This window comes from Pleurodeles waltl, chromosome 7, assembly GCF_031143425.1.
Source record: "Pleurodeles waltl isolate 20211129_DDA chromosome 7, aPleWal1.hap1.20221129, whole genome shotgun sequence".
NCBI lineage: Eukaryota > Metazoa > Chordata > Amphibia > Caudata > Salamandridae > Pleurodeles > Pleurodeles waltl.
In genome coordinates, this window is record NC_090446.1 from 960,928,603 (window position 1) to 960,953,679 (window position 25,077).

General features: G+C 44.0%; 1 protein-coding gene across 18 annotated transcripts in view; it reads right to left on the reverse strand.

The window, feature by feature from the left end:
- Positions 1-373: 373 nt before the first annotated feature.
- Positions 374-25,077, reverse strand: part of RBFOX3 (RNA binding fox-1 homolog 3) — a 1,585,357-nt gene continuing 1,560,653 nt past the window's right edge. For 12 of the 18 annotated variants that reach the window (XM_069199697.1, XM_069199694.1, XM_069199703.1 and 9 more), the window contains 5 exons: positions 24,685-24,817; positions 18,914-18,953; positions 17,586-17,662; positions 9,426-9,504; positions 374-1,912 (listed from right to left, as the gene is read on the reverse strand). In XM_069199697.1, coding sequence (XP_069055798.1) covers positions 1,910-1,912; positions 9,426-9,504; positions 17,586-17,662; positions 18,914-18,953; positions 24,685-24,817 — 332 coding nt within the window. In that variant the 3' untranslated portion in view covers positions 374-1,909. Of the gene's footprint in view, positions 5,525-9,425; positions 9,505-17,585; positions 17,663-18,913; positions 18,954-24,684; positions 24,818-25,077 lie in introns of all 18 variants that reach the window. The other 6 variants (XM_069199691.1, XM_069199692.1, XM_069199704.1 and 3 more) reach the window with 2 other exon arrangements.

Below are 25,077 nucleotides of genomic sequence, written 5' to 3' on the forward strand. Positions count from 1 at the left end.
TGTTAAGCCATAGACCCAAGTGCATTTATAAAAAAAATATATATCCCAATAGACTTACCAGGACCCAGTACTAAAACGCATTCCGCTAGCTACACCAAGGACACCACAAACTTCATCATCACTGATAACACCAACAATAAGATCTGTTCAAAGAACTTCTCTCAATCAACTTTATGCCAGCCATCCAGCAGCCATTACTAATACTGAATCCAACACGTATGCCTTTCACCAACAGACTTTCTCCAATACAGATATCAAATGAAAGATCTTCACTGTGATTGATTTTGTTCACACCGCCATCGGTAATTATCTCCTGCTCATGATTTGACCTTCATTAATTCAGTTTCAAATAACAAAAAACACACAACTAGGATGAAGAAAGAAATCTTTAATAATCATATTAATAGTAATAATAATAATCATAATAATAACAATAAGTAATCATTAATAATACTGGTAATCGGAATCACACGATAGAAGCATACTGAATGGGAGAAAAGATGGTGAAGGGCGAGGAGCCAAGATTGGGTTCCAGCATAGAGTACGGTAGAGGGAGGTGTAAAATGTTAAGCAAAGAGAAGAGGGCATGAAAAGGAAAAAAGCGAACTGGTGGAAGGGGGCTATGTACACTGGGAATAGAAAAGGAGAAGTTTATTTAGTTCTTTATTATTTAGCGCTGAGTATAAAGTGGGAATTTCAGCTGATGAAACAATGGAGCCATGGCTGAGAGATATTTACTGGCACATATAGATATTTTATATAATATATATTATATACATCCCACTCCCGCCAACCCTCCCACCTCCCACCTCCCACACCACAATAGACACCAGATCCAGCTTTATTACCAGACATTCATCAATTCCAACTTTTTTCACCCAGACCACCTGTTCAAGATTTGCTGTAAAGATTTAATGAGATTTTAGGAGAGTGGGAAGAGTGTTTGTGTTCTTAAAGTGCTGTGGAAAATATTGTTCTTGGCTCATATATATATATATCTATATATATACACACACATATATATTTAAAAAGGATCCTCAAGCCCTTTGGAAGAAAAGCTGCTGCAATGGAAACTTCTGCTGAGAAATCTCTCCGTATCACCTGAAGACAGCGAGTTCTCTCCTCTCTTCGTCCTCGCTAATGAGTGCCTCCAGGCCGTGGGGTAGCGAATGCACGCAACATGGAAGAAACGTGTGGGTCATTTGAGTTTGCCCAGGAAATGCTTGTTCCCTACTCAGCTGCAAAGAGGGTCTGTCAGAAACTGCAACAGTGGCATGCATAGTGAATTCGTAATGATACCCACGGGTCTGATCTGGGCACCTTGTGGATCTCTCTGGCACATTGTGGGTGCGTGACTGAGCACCCTCTGGTAGGACGACGGCCCACTAAGGAGCACACGCTGGTATGTAATGGGACATTACGGAGTACCTGCTGGCATGATGCGAGTACAGTACAGAGCTCCCGCTGGCATGGAAGGGTGCATGGCAGGTGGACCACACCTTACCAGAAAAGATACCTTCATCTTCTAGGACGAGGTCTGTTGCAGCAGTGTGTTAAATTCCATGCTTGCTTTCCTGAGGTGACTTCTCCAACTGCACAGACTGGAAGACAGAAGCCCGAGAGGATTTACAAATGGGCACGTGCTAGGTTGTTCGTGGGGTAGGGTACCCTCCCACCCACATGGCTGCTGGGTATAGACAAAGGAATGTCTCTGCATACTGCTGAGCTCACAAGCTGCCCGAACCTCTGTAACTCGCATCCCAGCAGTGCCTCCAGGGTACCTTGAGCTCTTTTGCTGAGAAAATATGTTTTTCATTTTTCTGGATGTCTCTGTTGCTGATTTGTTGTATTGTGTTGTCTAAAGTCCTGTTTGTCTTTTCTGCCCCAAGAAGACAACATCAGAAGTTTTTCACTACAATACAAAACAAACACAAAGAAAGAAGCAAATCCTTTCACAGTTTTCAGTATAGCAACTGTTAAAACAATTCAGTAAAACAGCACATTAACATTTAAAAAAAAGCTCTTATACTAGCACATAGAGTGGATTACTAACTAGGTCCAAGATTTGAGCCATACCTGCTGCCAGCCATGCCTCAAAAGTCCATATCTCATCTGGAGCCATCATTCTCCCTGAGGGTAGGCAACCTTTGCTTTTTATTAACTGGAGTAACTCCTCACTGTATATGCCCTGTACTCTGAATTATCGGTGGGGCAACCTGACAATTACTTCTCAGTTTCTCAAAGATCCCACTCTACAATCACTGAAATTAGGCCTAATGCAGTGCTCACTGCCACATTTTCTGAGTGTGCTCGAGTGATAGACCGGGGTCCAAATCATTCCCAACCGGCGTTCCTACTCATACCTACATTTTGCATTCATCCGGTATGAACAATGGGATAAAGCATGTTGTGCCTTTTTGGTGCATGTGTGCTACATTTAAATGTGCACCTATGAGATATTTAAGATTTTCGCTTTAAGTCCCTGTCGTTGATGAAAGCAGAGAGTTCCGGTGCGTGGTTAATTATTTACTTCCAACCGTAACCAATGCTGTGTGCAGCTTCACAGGCGGAGAATTAGAGGATGTGAACTACGATGATCCGTGACTCACCCGCAACTCGCCTGGTTAAATCCGAGAGCGGTAATTGCACAGTGGAAATCTGAAATCAAGGCTGATAAATTCATTACTATAATAACCGCTACTTGTGTAGCACCTTACTGCCTAAGTTTTAAAGTGCTTTAATAACAGATACTACCATCGGTGAGACTTGATCACAGCTGCATTTCTACTTTGTATGTCAGACTCCTTGCTTTGCTTTCAGTATCAGGTGAGACTTGTGATTCTGCATCACACTCACCAGAAAAGACTAGTAACCGGGTCAGATCCTCAGATCATGCCCTTCTTAGCAGAAAGCTTTTTATTTCACTCTGGGGGAAGAATTTTGGTAATAACGTGCCCACGTAGAGCACAGCATGATCCCTGTACCATACGCAGGCTTCTCAAAGGATGGCTAGAGCCGTAAATAGTTATTTGACAAAATGACTAAAGAAGCTTTGAACCCTTACAGAATTTGTTTACATGGAATGTGACCAAAGCAGCTGAACCAATCAGGGACGTCTTCTGTGTGAGGTCTGATCTTTACATCAATAATAGGTCCCTTGTCCACAATAAGTGGTGCCACTAAAATGTGCCATTTAAAAACAGATCTGTAAGAGCTCTTTTCTCATTTTTAAGTTGTCAAGTAGCGGTAGCTTCTACTGCAAAAAGCATTCATATCAAGTTATGTTGAATCTAGAAGACCTGATTACTAATGCAGGGAGCTGCTGGAGGTGGAGTTTGTGGCTAAGCTGGGGCTTAACAGGGAGACATTAGCTATATTTTGGAGTTCTCCTCCTGACTAATATTGTGAAAGCCTTGAAAACATCTTCATCTCCCTGTGCTTTTGTTTGCTTAGCTGTCGAAATTGAGAGTGCATAAAAACTGACCAGAAACCGGTTTTCTGCACATAATAAAGATTGTTTACTTTAGTCCTTAAGCTCCTAAGAGGCGACATACTTCATGGTGTTGCCGCAAACATGGCTGATTGTTTAACAACACGGTTGGAAGCCATAACAGTGACTGGAAACACAGATCCTGTAGAAGTCAACCTACCCATTTGTCAAGGAGGGATCTTTCCACTACTCAAACTGCCAGCCAACGTATGGTGGCACTTCATTTTAACATTTTAAATATCGGACTTTTACCCCAGCAAGCTTGGTGCCTCTGGCTCAAAAACCATGACTAGCTAAAAGTCACCCCTTTGGCTTGGGGAGCCACCGCTGGCACCTAATTACTTGGTTGTGGCACAGGATAGGTTAGCGTCCACCTCATGGGATGATGGTTGCCAAGGTCCTGGCTTTGCTGTGCCAAGTCGGACATAAATAATAGAACATCACGAGTGCTTTATTCACGTCGAATTGTTTTAGTTCATATGCCAATAAAAGCAGCTCTGGGCAGGCTCGTGGGACACTTATTATCCAGAGGTCTGCACAAAGTTACACAGCAGGGTGACAGCTACTCTGACTATTTTGAAAGTTACTCCTTTCTGCTATACATTAATTGGTCGCTATTGGGACTATGTCTCATGGAAAACGTATACCATTATCACAATCACCAAATGTGTTTTCTTTCATGAAAACCTACTTCTAAGAGTTAATCTTTAGTTTGAACTAAGTATATCTGAAAAAACTCTTTAAGCATAAGCGATCTCATCCCCACACAAATACGTAAGTAAAAGTTTAGATGCTAAAAATACACATGGGTCTAAAACAGCTTCTAGTTTCTATCAATATGGACAAAATTCACATGACATATTTTCTACAAAGTTGAGTTCGTTATAAAATAGTCCCACGATATACAATAATCTCCTAGGAACATTTTACAGGTAAAAATCCACAATATGCAGACGCGTCTACAATACAATGACCATAAAATACCCAATTCCTCATTACCACTGCATGGAGCTATGGCTCTCAGTTTGTGCACTCCAACAGTTGTTTTTCTTCAGTCCCAGCCTAAGGTACCTCCACACCTCTGATTTCTTAACCCTCTTATAAACCTATGAAGGCCTTCACACTGATACTGGTGAACCAACCTACAGATGAACGGAAAAGTGGGACTTGAGAGGAGGCAGTCAATGTGTTTAAGACTTTTGTTGCCATTGCGAGCATAAACAAGTCTGTCACTAAGGTAATGAGCTAGTCACTATTCCGTCCCTTCTACAAAAACAGTTTTTCAGAGAGCAACATTGGATGTGAGCCAACTCGAAACTTGCGCTTTTTGTCAAAATATCAGTGACCTAAAGAAAAACTGGAAAATATGTAATGTGATAATGCTCCTGTGCTTCAGTCCCACGTCTCTCTCACTCGACCAGTTCTCTGGAACTGAATGCCCCTGTTTTTTTGTCACCTTAACACAATCAGGGTGCTGGGTATTGATAACAAGGTCCTCCATCTAACTGAGAATGGTCAGCAATAGTTGTGCACATCACCTACTTGTGAGCTGTTAGTACTAGACTCCCACCCTATCACTAACAAGCCGACCAATCCACCTCGTCCTTCTGAGAAAAGTAAGTTTCAACCGTACACCACGTGACCTACCCCTGAGCATGCTCAGCCTCAATCACACCCAAATATCTTCTTCTGAGCATGCTCTGTACCGGCAACCAAACCCACCCTCAATGTTTTTCCACAACAATAAACTTTACAAAAGTACACACACAAATTTTACACAGGAAGGAATGTACACCAGAAACGCAAAGAGACAAATAGGTGAAGGAGGTGACCAGGCTTGAGGTAAAAGGTCAGTAGTGTGGCAGGGGCCAGCCGCTGGCCTCAGAACCTGTTCTCTGCACTTAATCTCCCCCTGCAGTCCTGTCTGGGCCTTTTGCTCTGACATTTTTTTGTGTTTTGTTTAAGAAGTGATGGTTTAAAGGTCTGTTGCTAGTAGGGGGTGAATCGACTGTATGTCCCTCGGTATAGGCTAGCCTGCAACATCAAAGATGAAAAACAAAGAAAACAGCCCATCAGTAACGTGTAGCCTGTGGTTTGCTTAAAGAAAAAGGAAATTCAACTGGAAATGCCTGTTCTCTTCCCTTCCTCAAGGAACTCACAGTGGAATGGTGTGGCCCACTTCATTCTCAAGGAGGAACCGATAAACCTGTAGACACATTGCCCCACTATATGATGGGTATGCAGATTTCCCCAAATCACAGCCTTACCCAGTGGTGTAACAATGGCCCCTGCGGTGTGCCCCCCCTGAATTACCCTCACTATATCGTTCCCTTCCTTCCTGTTTTGAAATTATTAAGGTGGGTATAATTCATTGCAAGCCTTAAGTTGCCACAAGAATCATACATGGAAGAGAGAATTGTCTAGAGCAGTGTTCCCCAACCCCCGGGCCGCGGACCGGTGCCGGTCCGTGGATCAATCGGCACCGGGCCGCCCCACTGTGGCGGGCGGTAAATGTTTGATAATTTTTCCGTGGCCCGCTTGTCACACAATGGGACAAGCGGGCCACGGAAAAATGATCAAACATTTACCGGTCCGCGGCGGTAAAAAGGTTGGACAACACTGGTCTAGAGCACTCTATACACAAATTCGAAACTCTGTCGTGGGGGGGTCAGAATGCAAGTGAAAGATGAAGAAATATCTAGAGGGCGCTAGGGTAGTAGAGTGATTTAGGTAACCCCTTGACATGCAATAATAGGTAAATAGCTTTTTCCGATGGAAGAATGCTTAGTTAAAGAGGGGGAAGAAACTGTGGCCTGGATTTACAAAGACTTTGCGTTGGGTTTGCTTGATTAACACAAACCCGAAGCAAAGTATTGTGTTGGTACTTACAATCCAACACAAGTTGCAATTTGCGCTGGATTGTAACCAAAAGTAACACAAAGCAGCGAAATGTGCTGCCCTGTGTTACTTTGAGCCGGGGGGTATTCCATGGGTGGTGCCGTTTTGATGCAAATCCTAATTTACAAAGAACTGTAGACGGGGATTTGCACCAAACACCTGCGTCTCCGTGATGCAGCCGCAAATGAGGAGAAATGTTTTCATTTTGCAAATGTGCTGCATTCTACAACACACATTCAGAGAGAGAAATTATTTTTAAGTATAGTTTTTGTAAATGAAGGGACAAAAACTATTCTAACCACAACTCAGACACCCTTGCACTTCAGTACAAGGGTGTCTGCATTGGCGCATGGCAGCTTAAAGTGCCCCAGTGCAGGAAGCGAGCAGAACAGTGCCACATCTTAGTAGGTATAGCGCGGTTTTGCTTTATCCTGTTTGTGCAATGCAGCAATTTTATTTGCTGGTTGCATGACTTCTCTGTAAATCTTGGTCCATACCTGTTTACGCCCTCCTTGTCCAACTATCCTTGCTCCAGTTGCTCTATACCATGGAGTCTAAATGAATCTGTTCCTGCGGCTCCGATATGCCACCAGCCAGCTCCCACCTTCTAGTCCCAAAATCTGTTTGGCTTCAAACCATAAAACGTACCTAGGTGTAGTAACTTATTCTGTGGAAACATGTGAGTGTAACACGTTTCTGCATTTACACACATGGGCTTGAGTCCAGCTACCTATGACACTAGCACAAAATGTCCGCTGATCCTGAAAATGGCGACTCATTTTTCAGGATCAGCGTCCCTTGTGAAGCTTACTTCACCCTCATTTCTACAAGAGAGTATTTCTTTTTCCCCACCTCATGCCCTTTTTGGTGACCACTCTGCAAAGGTGACATCCCCGACCCCCTCACTCCACCCACCTTTAAAAATAACCACTCTCCATTCTTGTTTTAGCACCACATGCCACACAGACCTGTCTGCCTCCCCATGATCTGAGCGCTTCTTTGGTTTTAACAGAGGAGCGGGAGCTCAAGTTAAGACCCTTGGCCGACTATCCTGGCTGTGCTGTGGCTACCCACGGAACACTCTCGGCACCAGCCCCCATAGCTCCTGTAACTTCATATTTCCAATGTGATGCCTTTGAGTAGAGAAGAGATCAGAACTGGAAAAGAGCCAAACAAAAGGCCTAGAAGGGAGCTCCCCGTGCTCAGGGAATCTGAGAAAGAAAGAGAAGGAACCAGACAATTAGGAAAGGTGAGAAAACATGGGAAGAAAGACTGGAGGAATAAAAAAAAAAGAAGAGGAAAAAGTAATCTAGTCGGAAGGGAAAATGATACCAGGAGTGAGATAAAGGAATAGAAGAAGTAAGTGGAAGAGGAGGATAAAAAGGAGGAAGGCGAAAAACTAAACGGAGGGATCGGAAGAGTGAAAGCAGGATAGATAGGGAGGAAGGCTATCAGCAGAACATGAAGAGGTAAGGTTACATTAAGGAAGGGGGAAATGGTAAAGGAAAGAGTTACAACAATGGGAAGAAAGGTAGATAAGGAGACATGAAAGTTAAGAAAAAAAGAGAACGCGATCGAGAGACAGGAAAGAACGGGAAAGGGTGGAAGCATGAGCAGAGAGGGAAGGGGAGAAATGGTAGACTGACAGGAATGGATTGGAAAACAGAGAGACAGAGGGCGAGAGTACGAGACAAGGAACTCCCCTCATAATTAATGGGAGCTTTTAGCTAGCAGCTGCACTAGAGGTTTCAGGTATGCTTTTTTCCCCTTTGATAAGAGAAAAATCAGCAAAACACACCCACAAATAGGAGACAAGGAGTCTGCAAGCTCAAATGCGCCGTTTGTTTTAGGTTGGACGGAGGGGTGCGGGACAGCCGGCCCGGTGCGCTGTCCAAAACTGGCACCAGTTTTTACTGCTGTACCCTGCACCCCTCTTCTTCATTTCAAGTGGTAAAGGGGTCGGCTCAAGCGAAATATTAACGAATGAAAACCCCCTCCTTCCTCTGATGTCATTTTCATCTTTGATGCTGTATGCAAAGCTAGCTAAAAACACACATTAACCCCACCACTGGCCTGGCGTCGCCTGCGCCCAACCAAAGGAGGCCGACACTTGGAACCAAACACCACGTTTACACACAGGTATGTTTAAAAAAACTCCCCCAAAGTTAGAATACACCCAGTACTTCTCCCGCCCCAGAACCCATCACTTCCGTATATCCGCCAGTGCACTCCGCCCTGAGGCTCGTGGCACAAGGTGCACGTGGGGCAACCCAGGTGACAGCACGCCACAAATTGAGACCAACTGACTCGATCAGGAGCCACACGTTTGTTATACCGTCAAAAACTACAAACATCTACATTTTGATATTCGAGTTAATGCCGGGTGGCAATACAGGATGTGTACAACTACGACCAAATTCCAGCTCCAGGAGGCAGAGTATACCGTTCGGCCGGTGAGGGGACTTTTGTTCGGTGTCCTGGAGCGGAATCACCCAGTACAGACGAGGCTTTCAACAACGTGTGCTGCAGGACACACTTCCGGGGCGAGGGTGAGCGCTGTGTCTCCGTAGCGGAAACTAGGAGGGAGCAAAAATGGACAGCTGGTGCCCTTTTAATGTCAGTGTGTGACAGCGAGTCGCATTCCAAGGGAGGGGGCGAGAGTCTCTCAAAGAGGATTTCCCCCTTAGTTCACGATAGTTTATACAAAGAAGTGTTTCATTGCCAGCTGTAAAGTCATTATTAGAGCTGAACCACTGACTGAGTCGTAAGAGCAGAGACTTACTCAAGCACCCTTTACGGACAGCACTCAATGTCCCAACCTTTTGAGGGAGGGTGAATTTAGGTTTCGATTCACGTACACCACGTCAAACTGTCCCTAACACAATGCATTTTGATGCTTTAAAAAACAGTTTATTATCGGGGTAACGGTATGTTCTGCTCCAGGAACTCAAATCAGTGGGGGTGCACCGCCAGGTGCGTGTACAGAGGATGGCGAGGGTGAAAGGGCTGAGCTCGACGGCGGTGAGGGGTAACTTACCATGGTTCCAATGCTGTACGTGGCGGCCGGGCCGATGGTGTGGTGGTAAGGGTCGGCTGCGGTGTACACTCTGCCGTAGCTTCAGGGAGAGAAAACAGGAGACGTGTCAGAGAGGGTAAGAGACAGACAAAGAGAGACGTACAGTGAGCAGAAGCAAAGAGCGAGAAAGAATGTCCGAAGGAGCTGGAGATGAGACCATAAGGGAGAGAGCTTCCGAGGATGTGAGCTGCAGGAGGAGGTCTGGCCACACAGAGGGAAAGCCGAAGTGACAACGGCAAAGGCCAGTGTGGCTGAGGGAGCCCCCCGACCGTATGCTGGCTGCTAAATGACTGACACTTCTCCGGCCCTGAAGGCCTTTCAGAGACACGGCATCTCCCTCTATCATTGCAGGTCAGTCTGCCTCTGTTAAGCTTCTACAGCTAGCTGCCTAGAGTGGAGTGGAGCAGCCTGTTATCCGCAGTTCACCCTCCCTCCTGCAGCCCAGAGCCTCTGCCACTCTCATGGGCATACCTTGCCACAGGGCTCGAGAACGCCCCCTGAAGCGAGACAGACAGAAAACACTTGTAAACTATGTTTTTCTGGAGAAGCCACGGGGAGTTCACTCAGAATTTGCTGGAAATATAGTTTCATGTATTAATGTGACTGTGTGAACAAGTGAGAAGAAAATAAAAAGCTAGGTTTATAGGTGTTTTTTCTGAACCTCTGCTGTGGATATTCCAAAAAAAACGCAAGGCGCTGACTTATCAAAAGGATTCATAAAAGTGGGCTCGCGTAGCCCAGTATGAGCCGTGTCAGAGATTATTTTAGTTTTGGTGAAAAGGAGAGGGAGGGAAGCTATCAAATATTAGAAAATATAATGTTTACAGTTTTAAAGAGCAATTAAAAAAAGAGCGAATTTTACTATTGTCTATTGTACATAATGAGCATAGCATATAAATTAGTATATATAGTGTGCCATCGCCCTCTAAACAGATATGTGTGTTAAAGTAAAAGCACAAAATAGGCAAATGGAAATATACCAGTGTACTTAATTTATAAGTAGACCTTTGCAGCTACAAACTGAAAGCCAGGCAGAGTGACGCTGGGGGGAATCAGTCTTTTGCTGGACATGGCTGAACATGCGACTGACTCTGCCCAGCCATACGTGCCTTTCAGAGGCAGCATCAAATTGTGGCATGTCTGTGATTTCCTACAGGACATCCTGGCTTTGTAATATTGTTTTCACACTCCAAGTGTATTGTGGATGTTAGAATCTAATGCATGTGCCTTATAGTGGTCAGAAGTATTAAACTCTGCAGATCAGCGCACAATTACAATTATTTACAACTGAATTAAGCACTAAATAAAGACTATTCCCGCCACAGGGAGGTTGGATATCTTAATTGAAAACGCTGTGCTGAATATTAAGACAAACGATAAAGAAGTACATAAACTTCCAAGTTCTAAGAGATATGAATTCTTTGAGCCTTAATTTTTTTTTAATTTGTGGAAAAATGTCCATGATTTTTTCTTTGTTGCAAAACAGTGAGAGCAAGGAGGAGAGAGGGCAAAAAGCTAGAGTGTGTAAGGGAAACAGGTGGATATGGCGTGTGAGAGTAGACATGGGTGCAAGAGTTGATGTGGAGTTGGATGGTATGAGTGTTGATAAGGTATGTGGCCAGAGGTAGCAGTGCATTTAAAAAAAACAAGTACAGGAACTGTGATCCCGAGCCCAATGCGGGTGGGTTCAGTAGGTGTTTTGGGGGCGGGATCAAAGGCGCAGCTAAAAAGAACAAAATATCCTATAACTATTTTGTTGGACTGTCACCTTAAATGGTAAATAATTGCAAGTTAAACTAATCAGTGAATGTGCCATTTTAAATTGTGAAAGATCTATTGGTAAATGCAATCACTCCACATACCCGTGTGTGTAACCACAGACCCAGAGAATTGAATTGTGATAGTGCAGTGGGGATAAGTGACTTCTGTCTTTTTAGTGTTACAAGGTCCCAACCTGTGCCAGATAGCACATTGAATATGGAAGTCATAATTTTAAACACGCATTACACACAATATAAGGTAGGCTGCTACAAAGTGCACAAAAAGATTTAGGTTTAAGATAAAAAGTGCTTCCAAAATATAGATCTGAGTAATGTGCAGACTGTACCTAGTTCAAACATTTTTATAACTGCACATTAAAAGCTCAGATGCTGCAGCTCAACAGGTCACCTTACAATACCTTCCAAAAAGAATACCCTTCAAGTGACTCCATCAATTAAAGCCAATACCTGCTTCTAAGCAGCCTTTGCATTTGTAGATTAACCAAATGTGCACATTTACATGTCTTTCAGGCAGAAGACACAATTGGCAAGAAGGATTGTTTCTTGTTCAACTATCTGTCCTTCCTCGATTTCACAGCACAGGAGATTCTCTCCCCTCCACTTCGGTTGAGGCATCTCATATATGGAGATTAACCGTCCCAAAATGGTTGCTTTTGTACCTCTATAATCCCGCCCACTTCGACCTCTGGATGTGACAGTGAATGCTGGGTACGAGAATGAATGCCAGGTGTGGTTGTATGGTGTAAGAGTGGATGCTTATATAAGAGGATTTAATGTATGATTGTAGATGTGGGTTGTGTGGTGTGAGAACCAATGTGGTATGTGAGAGTGAATTTAGTGGGATCAGGAAGTGAGATGGTCCATGAAGGTGGTAAGTGGCCTAGAAGACAAGTGTGTGACGACAATGCAAGAATGGATGCAGCTGTGAAAGAGGAATGGGGTGAAAGTTGAATGGCATTGGGGATATGCCATTCAACTAAATATGAGGGGCCAAAGAAGATTCTTACAGCAAAGAGGCTTTGTGAATTACAGTGAAATGCTTTTGCTTTCATTCATGGAGGTATTTTTTTTATTTCGCTGATTTCAACTTTATTGGTCCAACATGTTTGCTGCCTGTAAATTCTGGGGTTTTCCCCCTTCCTAGATCATAAGAATGAGGGTACAAATCACTAACAATTAATTGTCACTTTTCAGCACTGGATACATACATTGCCGGTGGACGATTCCAGGAGGGCGCAGCATTACATTAGCATGTTAATGGCCTCTAGCGTGTGGGGTAAAGAGATCTTCTTGACCCTCTTCCTCTAATGGGTACCCTAATAATTCTTGCACATAATCCATCATCTCTAGCATGCATCCCTTGCCGTAACTGCATCGGGATTGGGGAAATTATTGCATGCCACCTGGACTAGACTGTGTATGCTGCGTCTGCTGTAGGGCCAGTGGTCCGGACACTGGTACCAGGCATCAATCCCCAAGAGGAGTAAAACAGCGAGTAGCTGTGGCTGTTGTGTATCTTCAGCACCTCAAGGAGGCAGCTGGAAACTATCAGAAGGCCTTGGGTGAGGGTATCGGCCCTAGTCATAGGAGTGGGAACTAGGCAGAAGTGAGAGGGAGCATAGTGGGTGAGAGGAATGTGTGTTGGAGAGCATGTGTGTGAGAGTAAGTGTGCATGAGAATGATATGTATTGGCACTTGAATACTCTTGTAAGCATGTGTATGGTAACTGCTGTAGTGTGTTTGGCTGAAGGGTGGAGCTGGTAGAGAAGGGTTGGGGAGGGTGTCCATCAGTGACATATAGTGGGCTTTATCAGTGAAATGTAGACATATGCTCCTTTTCACTGGTCCCAGTAAGGTGTTATGATATGAATTAAGCATTTTATGCATCCATTGCATCCCCTGGTCAGCCATTGAGGATTCTAAGTGGTACTCAGTTTCTGTATACCGTGCTCTCCTTCAGGAAGCCTGCTGGGCATCATATTTTCGCGTAAGTAAGCTTTGGCTTAGAGAACAACAAGTTTTTGGACACATGCACTGCCGTAGCCCGAAGCACTCCACACATTCTCACAGAGAGCACACTATAGAAGTCCAAACCACACACAATCAGGGGTGTAGAGGAATCCTAACAGTACTCTTGGCGGGTGAGTATCATCACACACGAGGTCAAATGGGCATCCTAAAATAACGCACGTTAGGCTGAACACTCAGCCAGCCCTTTGTGAGTAGACCACAGCAATTTAGCCATGTTAACAGGCAAAATGCAGGCAAACCAACACAACTTTCACACACCATAGTAACATAAACCATAGCCGTGAAACCAGTATGATAAATCTAGCAACAATACACAATCCCTCATATGCACAACACCGTTACAGAATTACCTGCCAGGACTGTGATGCCAAAATAGAGAATGCTTTACAACCATAAGCACTGAACTGACCTCCCACTGCAGGGAAATTGCCATTAGAGCTCCAGTAATGAGAACAACATAACTTGATTCCACCTGCACACATTCTGCGCCACACCTTAACCTTCTGCACACATGCCCTAACATTTCCTGTGCAGATGACCGCAGTTCTCGCATAGGTCCCTGCCACACCAAACACAACTCATCTCCTGTAGTTGCTGTAAGGGATCGAAGTCTGGAGGTCACAGCTGCCAGAACTTGCATTTTTTGTTTTCTCCGTGAAATGTTAACCCCGTGCCTATTTCACTCGATTGACATAAGATCCCACCCAGGTGTTGGATCCAAAGGCCTACTACAGAGTCTAGGCTCTGGCTGATAGGGGCACTCAAACGTGTCAACCTGATGTTATCCAGTGAGAAATCTGGAACGACTGCATAGCTCATGGCAGCGTATTGCAGTTTTTACTTCAGACTTTTTTTTAATGTATCCCAGCAGGTGGTTCTATCACCCCCATTTAAACCCACAAGCCCCCCTCCTCACCACCAGAGTGCATGGCACGATAGAGGCAAAGAGTGTATGGTATCTCACAAGAGGGATGCATACCTGCAATGCAGCAACTCCCCACCAGAGGCCCACGCCTGCTATGTCTGGCTGGAATACACATCCTCTGTGCTCAACCAGTGTCCCATCTTGCCTATGAAAAGAGCACTCAACATGTTTTCCTGTCTGTTTGACTATCTACAGTTACCTGCTGACTGAGGGTTGTATGCTGGTCCAGTTCCTGTTACTAAATAGCACCCCTGCAGCCAAAATGAACGTGTCCAGCAAACTCCCAATCAGGCCCTATGTGTCAACTTGTGTTAAATGTGCAGAGACTGTCTGAATCAAAAAGTCTGTGTAATGAACCCAGACGAATTTATGAAACTTATTGTTCCCCAGTAATTCTGGTCGAATGCCTGGAAATCTAGAGGCAAAGTGGAGTGCTCCACAGGGATCACATACTGGAATACTTTCAACTCTTTGCAGAGCCTGCCCAAGTGCCCCAAAGGTTAACATCAGCCAATAAATCGCATCTGTCCTCTTAACCGCACTTTGTTATGCTAAATGTGTTTACGGTCATATCTGGTGAACTGTATGGCGTTGAGATGTCTGTTATTCCACCAAAGTGCATCAATTGTATTCTATTAATCTGTGTTTATCTCATCACAGATCAGTGCTTAATTTGTAGCCCAAAGCTCTCATTTGAAACATGCAACTACTACAATTAAATATGCGAGCACAGAAGACTGAGGCAGCCTAATCCTGAAGCTATCTCGGAACTCTTTAATCCATTTGCAGCCACTCCCTGCCCCTTCAGCTCACTCTAGCAGCTTTCTCCCTTTGTGACGCTTTTCCGTCCTTTCCATATTTGTCTTTAGCTCGCAGTAAATGCCTGATGCAGAAAAATAAGTGCTGACCCTCAAAAATAAGTGCAGGGTCCTCCCCCCCCCACTAGCTCAAATTAATTATTTTTTTAATAATACCTCATACTGAATCTTGACATTTATTGAATATGATCATTTTTAGGTCGTGCACACAAGTGCTCTGATGTGTTGTGATCTATATGTGGGCTTTGAACCATGTCTTTCAAACGCCCATCGCTATCACTCGTTCATGGGCTTGCCTTTCAAAAATCCTTTGTTATCATGAGTAAAGTCTTTACGTTTGTTCCTCTTTGGGGCGGTTTTGTTACCCCCTTGGCCATTCAGCCTGTTACGTGGATAATTGCACATTTGCCGATATACGTTTGACTGCAAGCGAACTTCTTTTTTCTTTTGTGTCTCTCCTTTGCGCTCATGCTCATGGCAGCCGTGGCACTTTGAATCGGCTTCCTTATGTCAACTGTTTCACTTTTCATTGTCAATTTATGTGGCAAGAAAAGTCTTGTTAGGAATTTACAACACTATTAGCTCTAACTCGGGCAAACACGAGACCCATTGCATTGCAAATGCTTGTTGTTATATTGTCCTTGGGCCCAAACTTCACACCTCCTTCCAATATTTATCCCAGGACGGCTCAACAACAGCTACAATGGAAAATTAAAGGAAAAGACGGAGTCCTGCCTTTTCCTGGCAGATCAAGATGTGCATCGCATGTTGTGAGGGATTATGCTGCCTTGACTGAGGACTCCGCATAACAGGTGCGGCCTTAACAAAGGTAAAGCAATATACTCTTCTGATGAGAAGTAATAATACAGAAACACCAGTTGAACAGACCTCTCAAAATATCTGATTGCAGAAACAGCAAGGACACGTAAAGTGAAACCGTGAACTAAAACCACAAAAATACCCTGGGAGGAGATTGGACAATACATAATAAATGCAGTGTAAAGCACTTTTGTGAAAATTCTGTGAGACCAGCATATATTGTTTGAAGAGGTCTTCCAGGACAAGTGTATTTGGCACCACCATTCTTGAGGTATTTTACCTCCTAGATTAACGAAGCAGCATGAGAGACGAAGGTAAAAATATGGTCTGACTGCAGAGCACTGGTGCAAAGAGACTTTAAGATATATAAGTCTTGCAGGGCAGCAACAAAATGGAAAGTAAAATGTGAAAATAAGTTGTAATCTGCAACTACCAGAATGCACTACGTCAATATAATTGACCAAAACTTGATAAATATTGTGTGAGATGCCTACATGTGAGAAGTGATTTGACTCTCACTTATCCCTTAAATATTGCAACTAAAACTAGAGCCAACATTGCCCATCGTCATGAAACTGAAATGTTCCCTTCAGCCCATTGACTTCTTTCATGTCATAAAGGCCCTGGTTTTAGCCAAAATTGACTTTGGCACTTCTATTTAGACTGGCACTCTCTTATACTAACACCCACCTGGGCCATTATTCATTCAGTGGCAAAACGTATATCAAGCACAAGACAATATGACCATATTTCCTAGGTTTTTCCACTAACTCCTCTTAAAAGCCAGAATAAAGTTTACATTAGTTTGCATTACTTACAAAACAATACCTTCTATGACCTGAATATATCTTCAAGCTGCCACCATGATATCCGGTCCCAACAAGAACCTAAGAGCCTTTATAACTTCAACCTGAAAAACAAACCACCAAATCTTGCAAAGAAGCGATTCAAGCCTTTTTGAGGGGCAGTTCCTTCTCTGTGGTTTGCTTTCCAAGTCAGTGTTAGTCTTGTGAAGATCCCAATGATCTTCATGAAAAAACTGAAAAGCCACTAGCTCAGAGTATGTAAATGAGTCACGCTCCCCTTTCTGCACCTCACCCAGAACAGTGATGATCTAGTCAATGTTTCCTCCCTCCTTTCCACCCCTCCACCGCTGTTTGTTCATCTTCTCATCCTTTCACTCCTTGTAATCTAAATAGAGACCTGAATTTCTTCTTTTCCTTATACCTGCCACAGCTATCTTTTTCTAGTCTTTGTGTCGTGCACTTATTCTTTTCTAATCCTTCAAAAGAGCTACTAATTTATTCCATGTTTTTATCTCTACCAAGATGAGTCGAAGTTATAATCTTTTTAAGTATTGGCCTGGTTTTATGTAAGTGATGCTCGACTTTGTTGCATACTGCTGTTTGGACAGTATACTGGTATCTTCTAGTTCAATGTGCTTTGTAAAAATATAAGAAATAAAATAGATAAAAGCCTCCCACCGTTTACATTCCTGACACCTTTCACAGGGACATTCCCTGCCACACTCGGTTTCTTCTTGCACACATTCCCTGCCACATCTCTGAAACATTTCCCGCACATCTTGTACACAGTCTTTTTCACTTTTCTTTCCCAATCAACGCCACATTCCAGGCGTATTCCCTTCGACATATCGAGCACAATCCATGCCCAAAGCTCTGTGCAATCCTTACGACATATTGCATACATTCCCTGCCAAGCCAGTACTCTGTGGCCGCCATCTTACCTGTCGCTGTATGCTGCTGCTGCTGCTGCCGCTGCTGCTGCTACTGGCTGAGCGTACCTGTAAGCTGCATACCCGCCCTGGGTTAACAGAAGAGAGCATGTTTATGCATCATGAGAAAGCTGCACGGCATACAGTAGAGGCATCTCTGATGTTTCTGCATCCATGTCACATGTTCACCTATTCACATGTGCCCACTTTGTTCCATATTTTGAGCGCTCTCCCAGTTGACTGCTGCCTAAATCTATTCCAGGAACTGACAGGACTAATGACTAGGATCCTGCTACAGGCCCTCAGCTTTTCCAGCATAAACACCCAGGACCCCAGAATACATCCTCATCACTAGGTATTTTGGGAAGAAGTCTAACTGATGTTCAATATAAATCGATATGATACCATGTGTGGGTCCTAGAATCCCAGAGTAGAAACAAATGACCCAGTGTATATCCGAGGATCATTGTGTAAATATAATTGAATCCAAGTACGAAACCAAACACATTAATAAACATGGAATAAACCCTTGAATGCCAGTGTAAGTATAAATGGCTCCCAATGTGAATCCCAGGATCCCTATGTACATATAAATGATTCCAAGCAAGAGCCCTAACACATCAATATATAAGAGACACAGCATGAATCTTAGAATCCCAGTGTAAATACAAATGACCCCAGTTTGAATCCTAAAATCCTTGTGTAAGTATAAATGATTCCAAGCATGAAACCTAACGCATCAGTATACAAGACACAACATGAACGCTAGAATCCTAGAATGCCACTGTAAGTATAAATGGCTCTCAGATGGTATCTTAGAACCAGAATATGAATCCAAACCACTGCCAACGGGAGCCCGAGAGAATGATCCAGAGTTTGGATCCAGGATAGTTCACCACTGACCCCAGCAATTAGGGGCCACAGACAGCCTCTGAAAAGGCTGGGGGACTAGGCGGAGATATCAGTCACATGTCAGGCAAATGACTGACAGCTCTGTTATAGTCCTGGGGACTTTCACAGACAATGGCCTGCTGGGAAATCTGATCATCCCCGGCCTTGCAAAGTCGTGCCTGAAGAAGGTAAATTGCTAGAACTAATTCACTACTGCAGTTGCAACCACAGCCGGAAGGCTGAACAGTTTGAAACTGGATAAGTTCCCTAAAGGAATACTCCTCAAGTTCCGCGCTCGTTGCGTGTGACGGGAATGGGCATTGCTAGGAAAAGTTTTGCAGCTTCCTACCCTAAACTACAGTTCCTATCCCACCAGAAATGCTTATTAGCGGCACTTTTGATAACATTTTTAAAACCCAAAAAGATAATATTTGTTGAAAGGAACTTACATAAATTTCTGCTCCATAAAAACCGTCCTGGTAAACAACGCTAAGAAAAAGAGACAAAGGTACATTTTAGTAGATACCCAGAGACACCTCTGCATCTGAAGACACTCCCCTATCCAAAGACACCTCTTTATCTTCAGGCATCCACTGCAAAAATGAGAAAACCCCTCCATCCCGAGATATTTCCTCTATTTCGGTTCACTCACTCCATCATGCTCCACCTCCTCCAACTTTCATCACCGTGTCTGTCACAAAATGCACCACACTGCCATCTCAATTCAACCCCATAGGCAAAACCAACCAGGTTACTTTTGCCAGATGCAGATGCCGCACTTCTTTCATGTGCTCTTTGAATTGTCTTAGTGCATGACTATTTTACTAAGCTCCAACTCAACCTTTTATCTCTTGTGATCTCTGGTATTAGTGAAATATGACTTTTATAGCCTGAGCTACTATCAGGCAACCATGTAAGCACATAGGTAGGCCAACTTTGTACACTTCAGGGCCACTCTGTACACCTCAGGGCCAGCTCAGAAATGGCCCATAAAATGCCTGTGTTCATGGCGTACAAGGGCGTTTGGGGAGAGGGCTGCAGATTTCTGGCGTCAGAATCTTGCTATCTTCACAGTATGAGACTAGATTTTGATTACTCTGTAAGAAGAGTTTGTCGAGCTATGTATTTTACACTGGCACAGGCCTAATTTATATCTTCAATAATGACACAGTGCTATTCTCCTATGACCTAACATATCTATAGATTTGCTTGATTTCTGAGTTGTAAATTATAAGGTCTATACATTTCTTTTTTTTAGATCTCACGAAAGACCCAGTCACGTACTTCTCCCCTGCCTTCTGTGTTTCGTCCCCTATTCTTGACCTCAGTGTTGCTTACCCCACCGGTGCCTTTCCATGTTGCTTTTCCCCACCCACACCCTCCATGCAGCTTCCCACCATCCACGCCCTTTGTGTTGTTTCCACCCTCCTCCTTCAAGTTGCTACTACCTTCCACACCCTCATTGTAGTTTCTCCTCTCCAGGTTTATGAAAGAAAAAATAATGCTTTCATACTACTTTTTTAAATTAAACAATCCAACTTGGATCAGTAAATAAAATTAATTTTGTAGGAACGCACAAGTATTCTTCGCATGTCTACAAAATGAAATATGCTTTTTTTCGCTCTTCAGCCATGATGTGCAGTATCATTAAAAACCATTGCCAAAGTCAGGAGGTCCCAAAGGGGAGACCTCTTGGTTTTGCTAATGCTTTCTAGTTTTTTTTTTTTACTATTCTTGTTTCACAATACTCTTAATGGAGATAGTCACAAGCATGCGTAGACAAACCTTCCTGGGGACCTACAGCTTGAAGGAAATGAGAAGCACAAACCCTAACCCATACACTGTAGACAAAAAAATAACTTAAGATCTGTTCCGGAACACATGGGTAGAAAAATAATATGTACTACTTAAATCCCACTAAAAATAGAGGGAAAGTTATAGACATTTAGATGAACAAACGTAATTCTAGAATTGAATACAAATTACAATCACCGCATTAAAATTGTCAGATAAACACGTCTTAGTCATTTAACCAGTGAAAAAGGTGAGAAGAGCAAAAGTCGCCGAAAGAATAGCCTTTAAAAAATATCTATGCACCTCATTGGGTGCAAACAGGAGTTTACAGCCGAATCGACTTTTGTGCAGGCAATTCCATTACATTTTACCAGCTCAAAACCTGGTGTCATTTGTGCATGAAAAAAGCACGTTTCTGAATTTTCATACCTAGGGATCGGGAAAACCTGCAGCACTGCCGTGTTAGTCTCTACAGAGAGGTGAGGAACTCAAAATGATTCAGCAATACTACACCTCTTGATTTTTATTCGGTATAGTATTACCATTTTTGATAACATGGAAATTGTATAGAGGACCAAAGTGTGTTCAAGAGAGATTAAGCAAGTCACTAGGCCAGCCAGCTATAGACGTCTGAACCTGTAATACCAGTTACTTTGGGTCACACTGGGGATCTGCAAAAGAGCTCTTTATCCTTCGGGCACATGTGCTAGGCCAGATCCTAGGCCATAAGAGTTGGGTCCACCTTACCCACCAACACAGGCAGGAATGCAGTCAAGTAGTGCAAGTGGTGGTTGAAGATCAAGATGCCATGGTGCTTCTTGAGAAGCAGCACATATTCAGGGTTTGCAGCACCTCCTTCTGACTGGAGACTGCAGAATGTTGGTTGCCTTGCACGTTCCCTATGTTTTGTTTTCCGCCATGGCTTGACGGAGGGTGACTCCCCTTTGGCTCCCCAAGTGTAGTCCAGCCACGAGCAGCCAGTGTAAGTATTGTAGAACTGCTGAAATTAGAGTACAGTAAGGTGGATTAAGGAGTTTTCAGAAAGCTTCATTCTAAATTTTTCCCAGGCCTGAGTGTGTTAAGGAAGGGATTACGGACAATGGTGGGAGAGAGGTTGTCGTCAAAACCATGCCTGTTATGGCTGGGATTCACCCAGAGTTCTGTATAGTGTTCCAGGTAAAATCTGTGGGAGGGCTCTGTACCTGGCAGGAGCACTGCCCAATCAGGAGGGCTGCTTACTTCTATCTGGACAAGAGTGGACGGACAAGAGAGGATGTACACTGACTGTAACACTTAGGCCCATATTTATACTTTTTGACGCAAACCAGCGCTGGCTTGCGTCAGAAAATGTACCGCCGGCTAACGCCATCCCAACACACCAGGCAGGCACCTTATTTATGGATTGGCGTTAGCTGGTGCTGCGAGCTGGTCAGAGTAAAAAAAAATGCCTCTAACCAGGCAGTGCCGGCATAGGGGAAAATGGGGGTTGTACGTCAAAAAATGGTGCAAGTCGGGCTAGAGTAAAAAAATCATGGCTCTAACCGACTTGCACCATTTTTTGATGCACAAGTCCCCTTGGAAATGACTCCTGTCTTAGCAAAGGCAGGAGTCATGCCCCCCTGCCCAATGGCATGTAGGGGGGCCCAAGTTAGGCCCCCCATGCCACTAAAAAAAAAAAAAAAACTCAATTTACCTGGGATGGGTCCCCCCCATCCATGGGTGTCCTCCAGGGGTGGGTGGGGGGGGGGGCAGGGAAGGGCACCTGTGGACTGCTTCGCATGGTCTGAGACCATGGACTTGAGCCCACAGGTCCCTTAACGCCTGCCCTCACCCAGGCGTTAAAAAACAGCGCACAGCAGGCTGGGTGCCGTTTTTTAAGGCCCGTCCCCTCCTGTGCATCACGGGAACGCCTACCTTGCATGTCATTAACGCAAGGCGGTTTCCCGCATCCAGAAAATGACGCACACGGAGGAATTTTGACGTTCGCGGGGTCGGGCGTCATAGTACAAATATGGTGCAAGGTTTGCGCCGAATGTGCGTCCAAATTTTGGACGCACATTCGGCGCAAACAGAGTATAAATATGCCCCTTAGTTTTCTTTCTGCTGGCCCCTAGTTGTAATAAGGCATGGCTATATCGCTCCAATTTAAGCATACACCTCAAGGCAAATGGTTGCCTATTACGATTGGAGATGTTTTGGTTGATACCCTCTTTTAGATACATCCAGGCCATGGTGTCCAGCAAAAAGTGTGACAGTGGCCCCCACCAGCGTCAGCCATTTTTTCTTTCCGCAAGTATATACCCCCTTCAAAGCCCCCTTACTTAGTGATTAGTGATGTAACCTAGTTTCATGTCATCAGGACACCATGTTTCCTTTCTGACCATTCACTTGACAAAGTCTTCTAGGATTTTTAGACCTGGGTCGCCTCCATTGACATAGTGAGAATGAGACACCTAATAACGAGTTGTAATATTTGTGATGAACTGAAAACTTGGTGTCCTCATGACATGGAGCGAGGTAGCAACCATTGTGGGAAATTAGGGCAAACATTTGTTTTCTTGCTTTTTCTCTTCACCAATAGCTCTTCCACCCACAACATTCCAGGTGCAGCCTCTCATCCTCAAGTCATAGAGACACCTATGGATCTGTCCTTCAATCCCATCACCAATTTACACGTACAAGTTTAGGCAGTCACTACATAAAACATTCCAGGATACAATCCCACACAGACACTGTCTCACACTTACAGACAAGCAGCATGATAAAAGCACATACATATTCTAATGCTCACTCAGTGACACATACCAAAATACAATCCCCTAGCGACATCCAGACGTTCACTATTACAAACATTAAATGACACGCTCTGGGCACAGTCAACCAATGACTTGTGCGAATAGCCCCTGAAGATCATCCTCTGACAGTCACACTCTAGCACAGTGTACTACAACACACACATTAGCACAACCAGTCACTAACATTCTGGCATAGCCACTGGCAGACCCACCAACAACGTGACCCTGTCACTCATACTCACACCCCTGTAGATACCATTCCCAGTCTTTGATAACCAGATAACTTGATATATGATGTACAAATAAATAAAAGCATTGGGACTGTTGTGCCCTCTCTTAAAACTCACCCGAGACTCATTCCCAGAGCATGCTAAAGACCTGCGCTGCCTGTAGTGCTCAGTCCATTTCTGTACATGTCTCAACTTGTCTGGTCTTTTCCACAGCAGTGTTTGCGCTTAATCCAAGCAGCACTAACAGGCTCGTGTCCTGTTGCGTCTATGCGCCTTTTGTGTTGCAAGCTGTCTGGCAAGTATAGATATATTGGCCAAGATTCTACTATAATATCTACAATTCTTCTCTTGCTTTCTTAATGTTACTTGCGGCCTACATGTGTTTTTCTTCCCAGCATGTTTTACAAGAAGTTGGGGTGGAGTCTCATTTTCCAGAGAATTTAAGCAGCAGTCACCCCGGCAAAGTTGCGGTAGCATGCTTTTGGAGGATTTTTCATCATGTTCAACGCCCAATAGTTCTCTTTTGGGCCTATAATGTTTCTATAGTTTTTCCTCTCTACGTTTCTCCTGCCTGATCGATTTACTCCTTAGAGAAAGATGACCTTCTGCCTCCTTGAAATCGTCTCTGCTAATCCTATTCCAGCTGGAAGATTTTTTTCTATAATTTTGGCTTCTTCCTTCCTTCAGGGAATCATTCGGGAAGGTAACAGTTCCATGAGTTTCTCGCGCTGTGGCTACTGGAGGAGTCACCCATATCTCTAGCAGTCTCATTGGAAGAAGAAGGATTCAAGAGCCCTCTATCCAACCCTTGACATGCATAGTTAGTTACCTTATTACACATCCTATCACAGTCACCGACTGATAAATGTGTGCTTTTGCCACACATGGATAATTGCACATTGAGAAAGTCACCAGCTTGACATTCCCTGACACACACACACTGCTTAGTACACTTACAGTGGCACAAAGATACACACACAAACACACTGGCACTTACAGCAAACACTCACGTACACAGATTGGCATCCACTGGCACTCATTGGCATAGTGACACACAAACTGGCACTTTGATGTATACACACAAACCCTGTCACAGTCTCTGAATACTACACATAACAAGGAATAGTGACTCGATGATATGGAATAAGGAATAGTCACTCCGAAACTCACCCATTTTGCTGCAGTCATTCATCAAACACTACGCGCACACCACAATAATTCCCACCCCTGGAACCATAGGCATACTTTGTCTAAAATATAAGACAGATAGGTGCAGAGTAAATTCTAATACAGTTGCATTCAGACAGGGAAGGCCAAAGGGAAGATTTGCATTAGTAAGTTCAATACTTCAGTGCCACACTAAAGATTGGAGGTATCCTCAGCATTGTGCACAATACTCACGTCCCATAGGTGGGAATGGGTGGTGGTGGAGGTGCTGCCCGGAATGTGTTGTACACAGCACGGCCCCGTCCTCGTAAGTGTGCCCCTCTGTACGCAACTGTAGTCCCTGCTGCTGGGTAAGGAAAGCCCGTTACTAGACAGAGAAAAGAAAACAAGTAGAAACTCCCATTACTACAAAGAAGAGTAAGGACAGAGTACTGACAGGAGCAATCCTAGGCAATTATATGCTACACTGCCACGAAGACAAGCACATACCACAGACGCATACTGCACAAAGGCACAGTCACATAGTCTAGCACATGTCACAAACATGGCGCCTGAAAACAAATAGAGCCTAGTACATTTCACACATAGGCACAGACATGTTACAAAGACCAAGGCTACATACAAAGC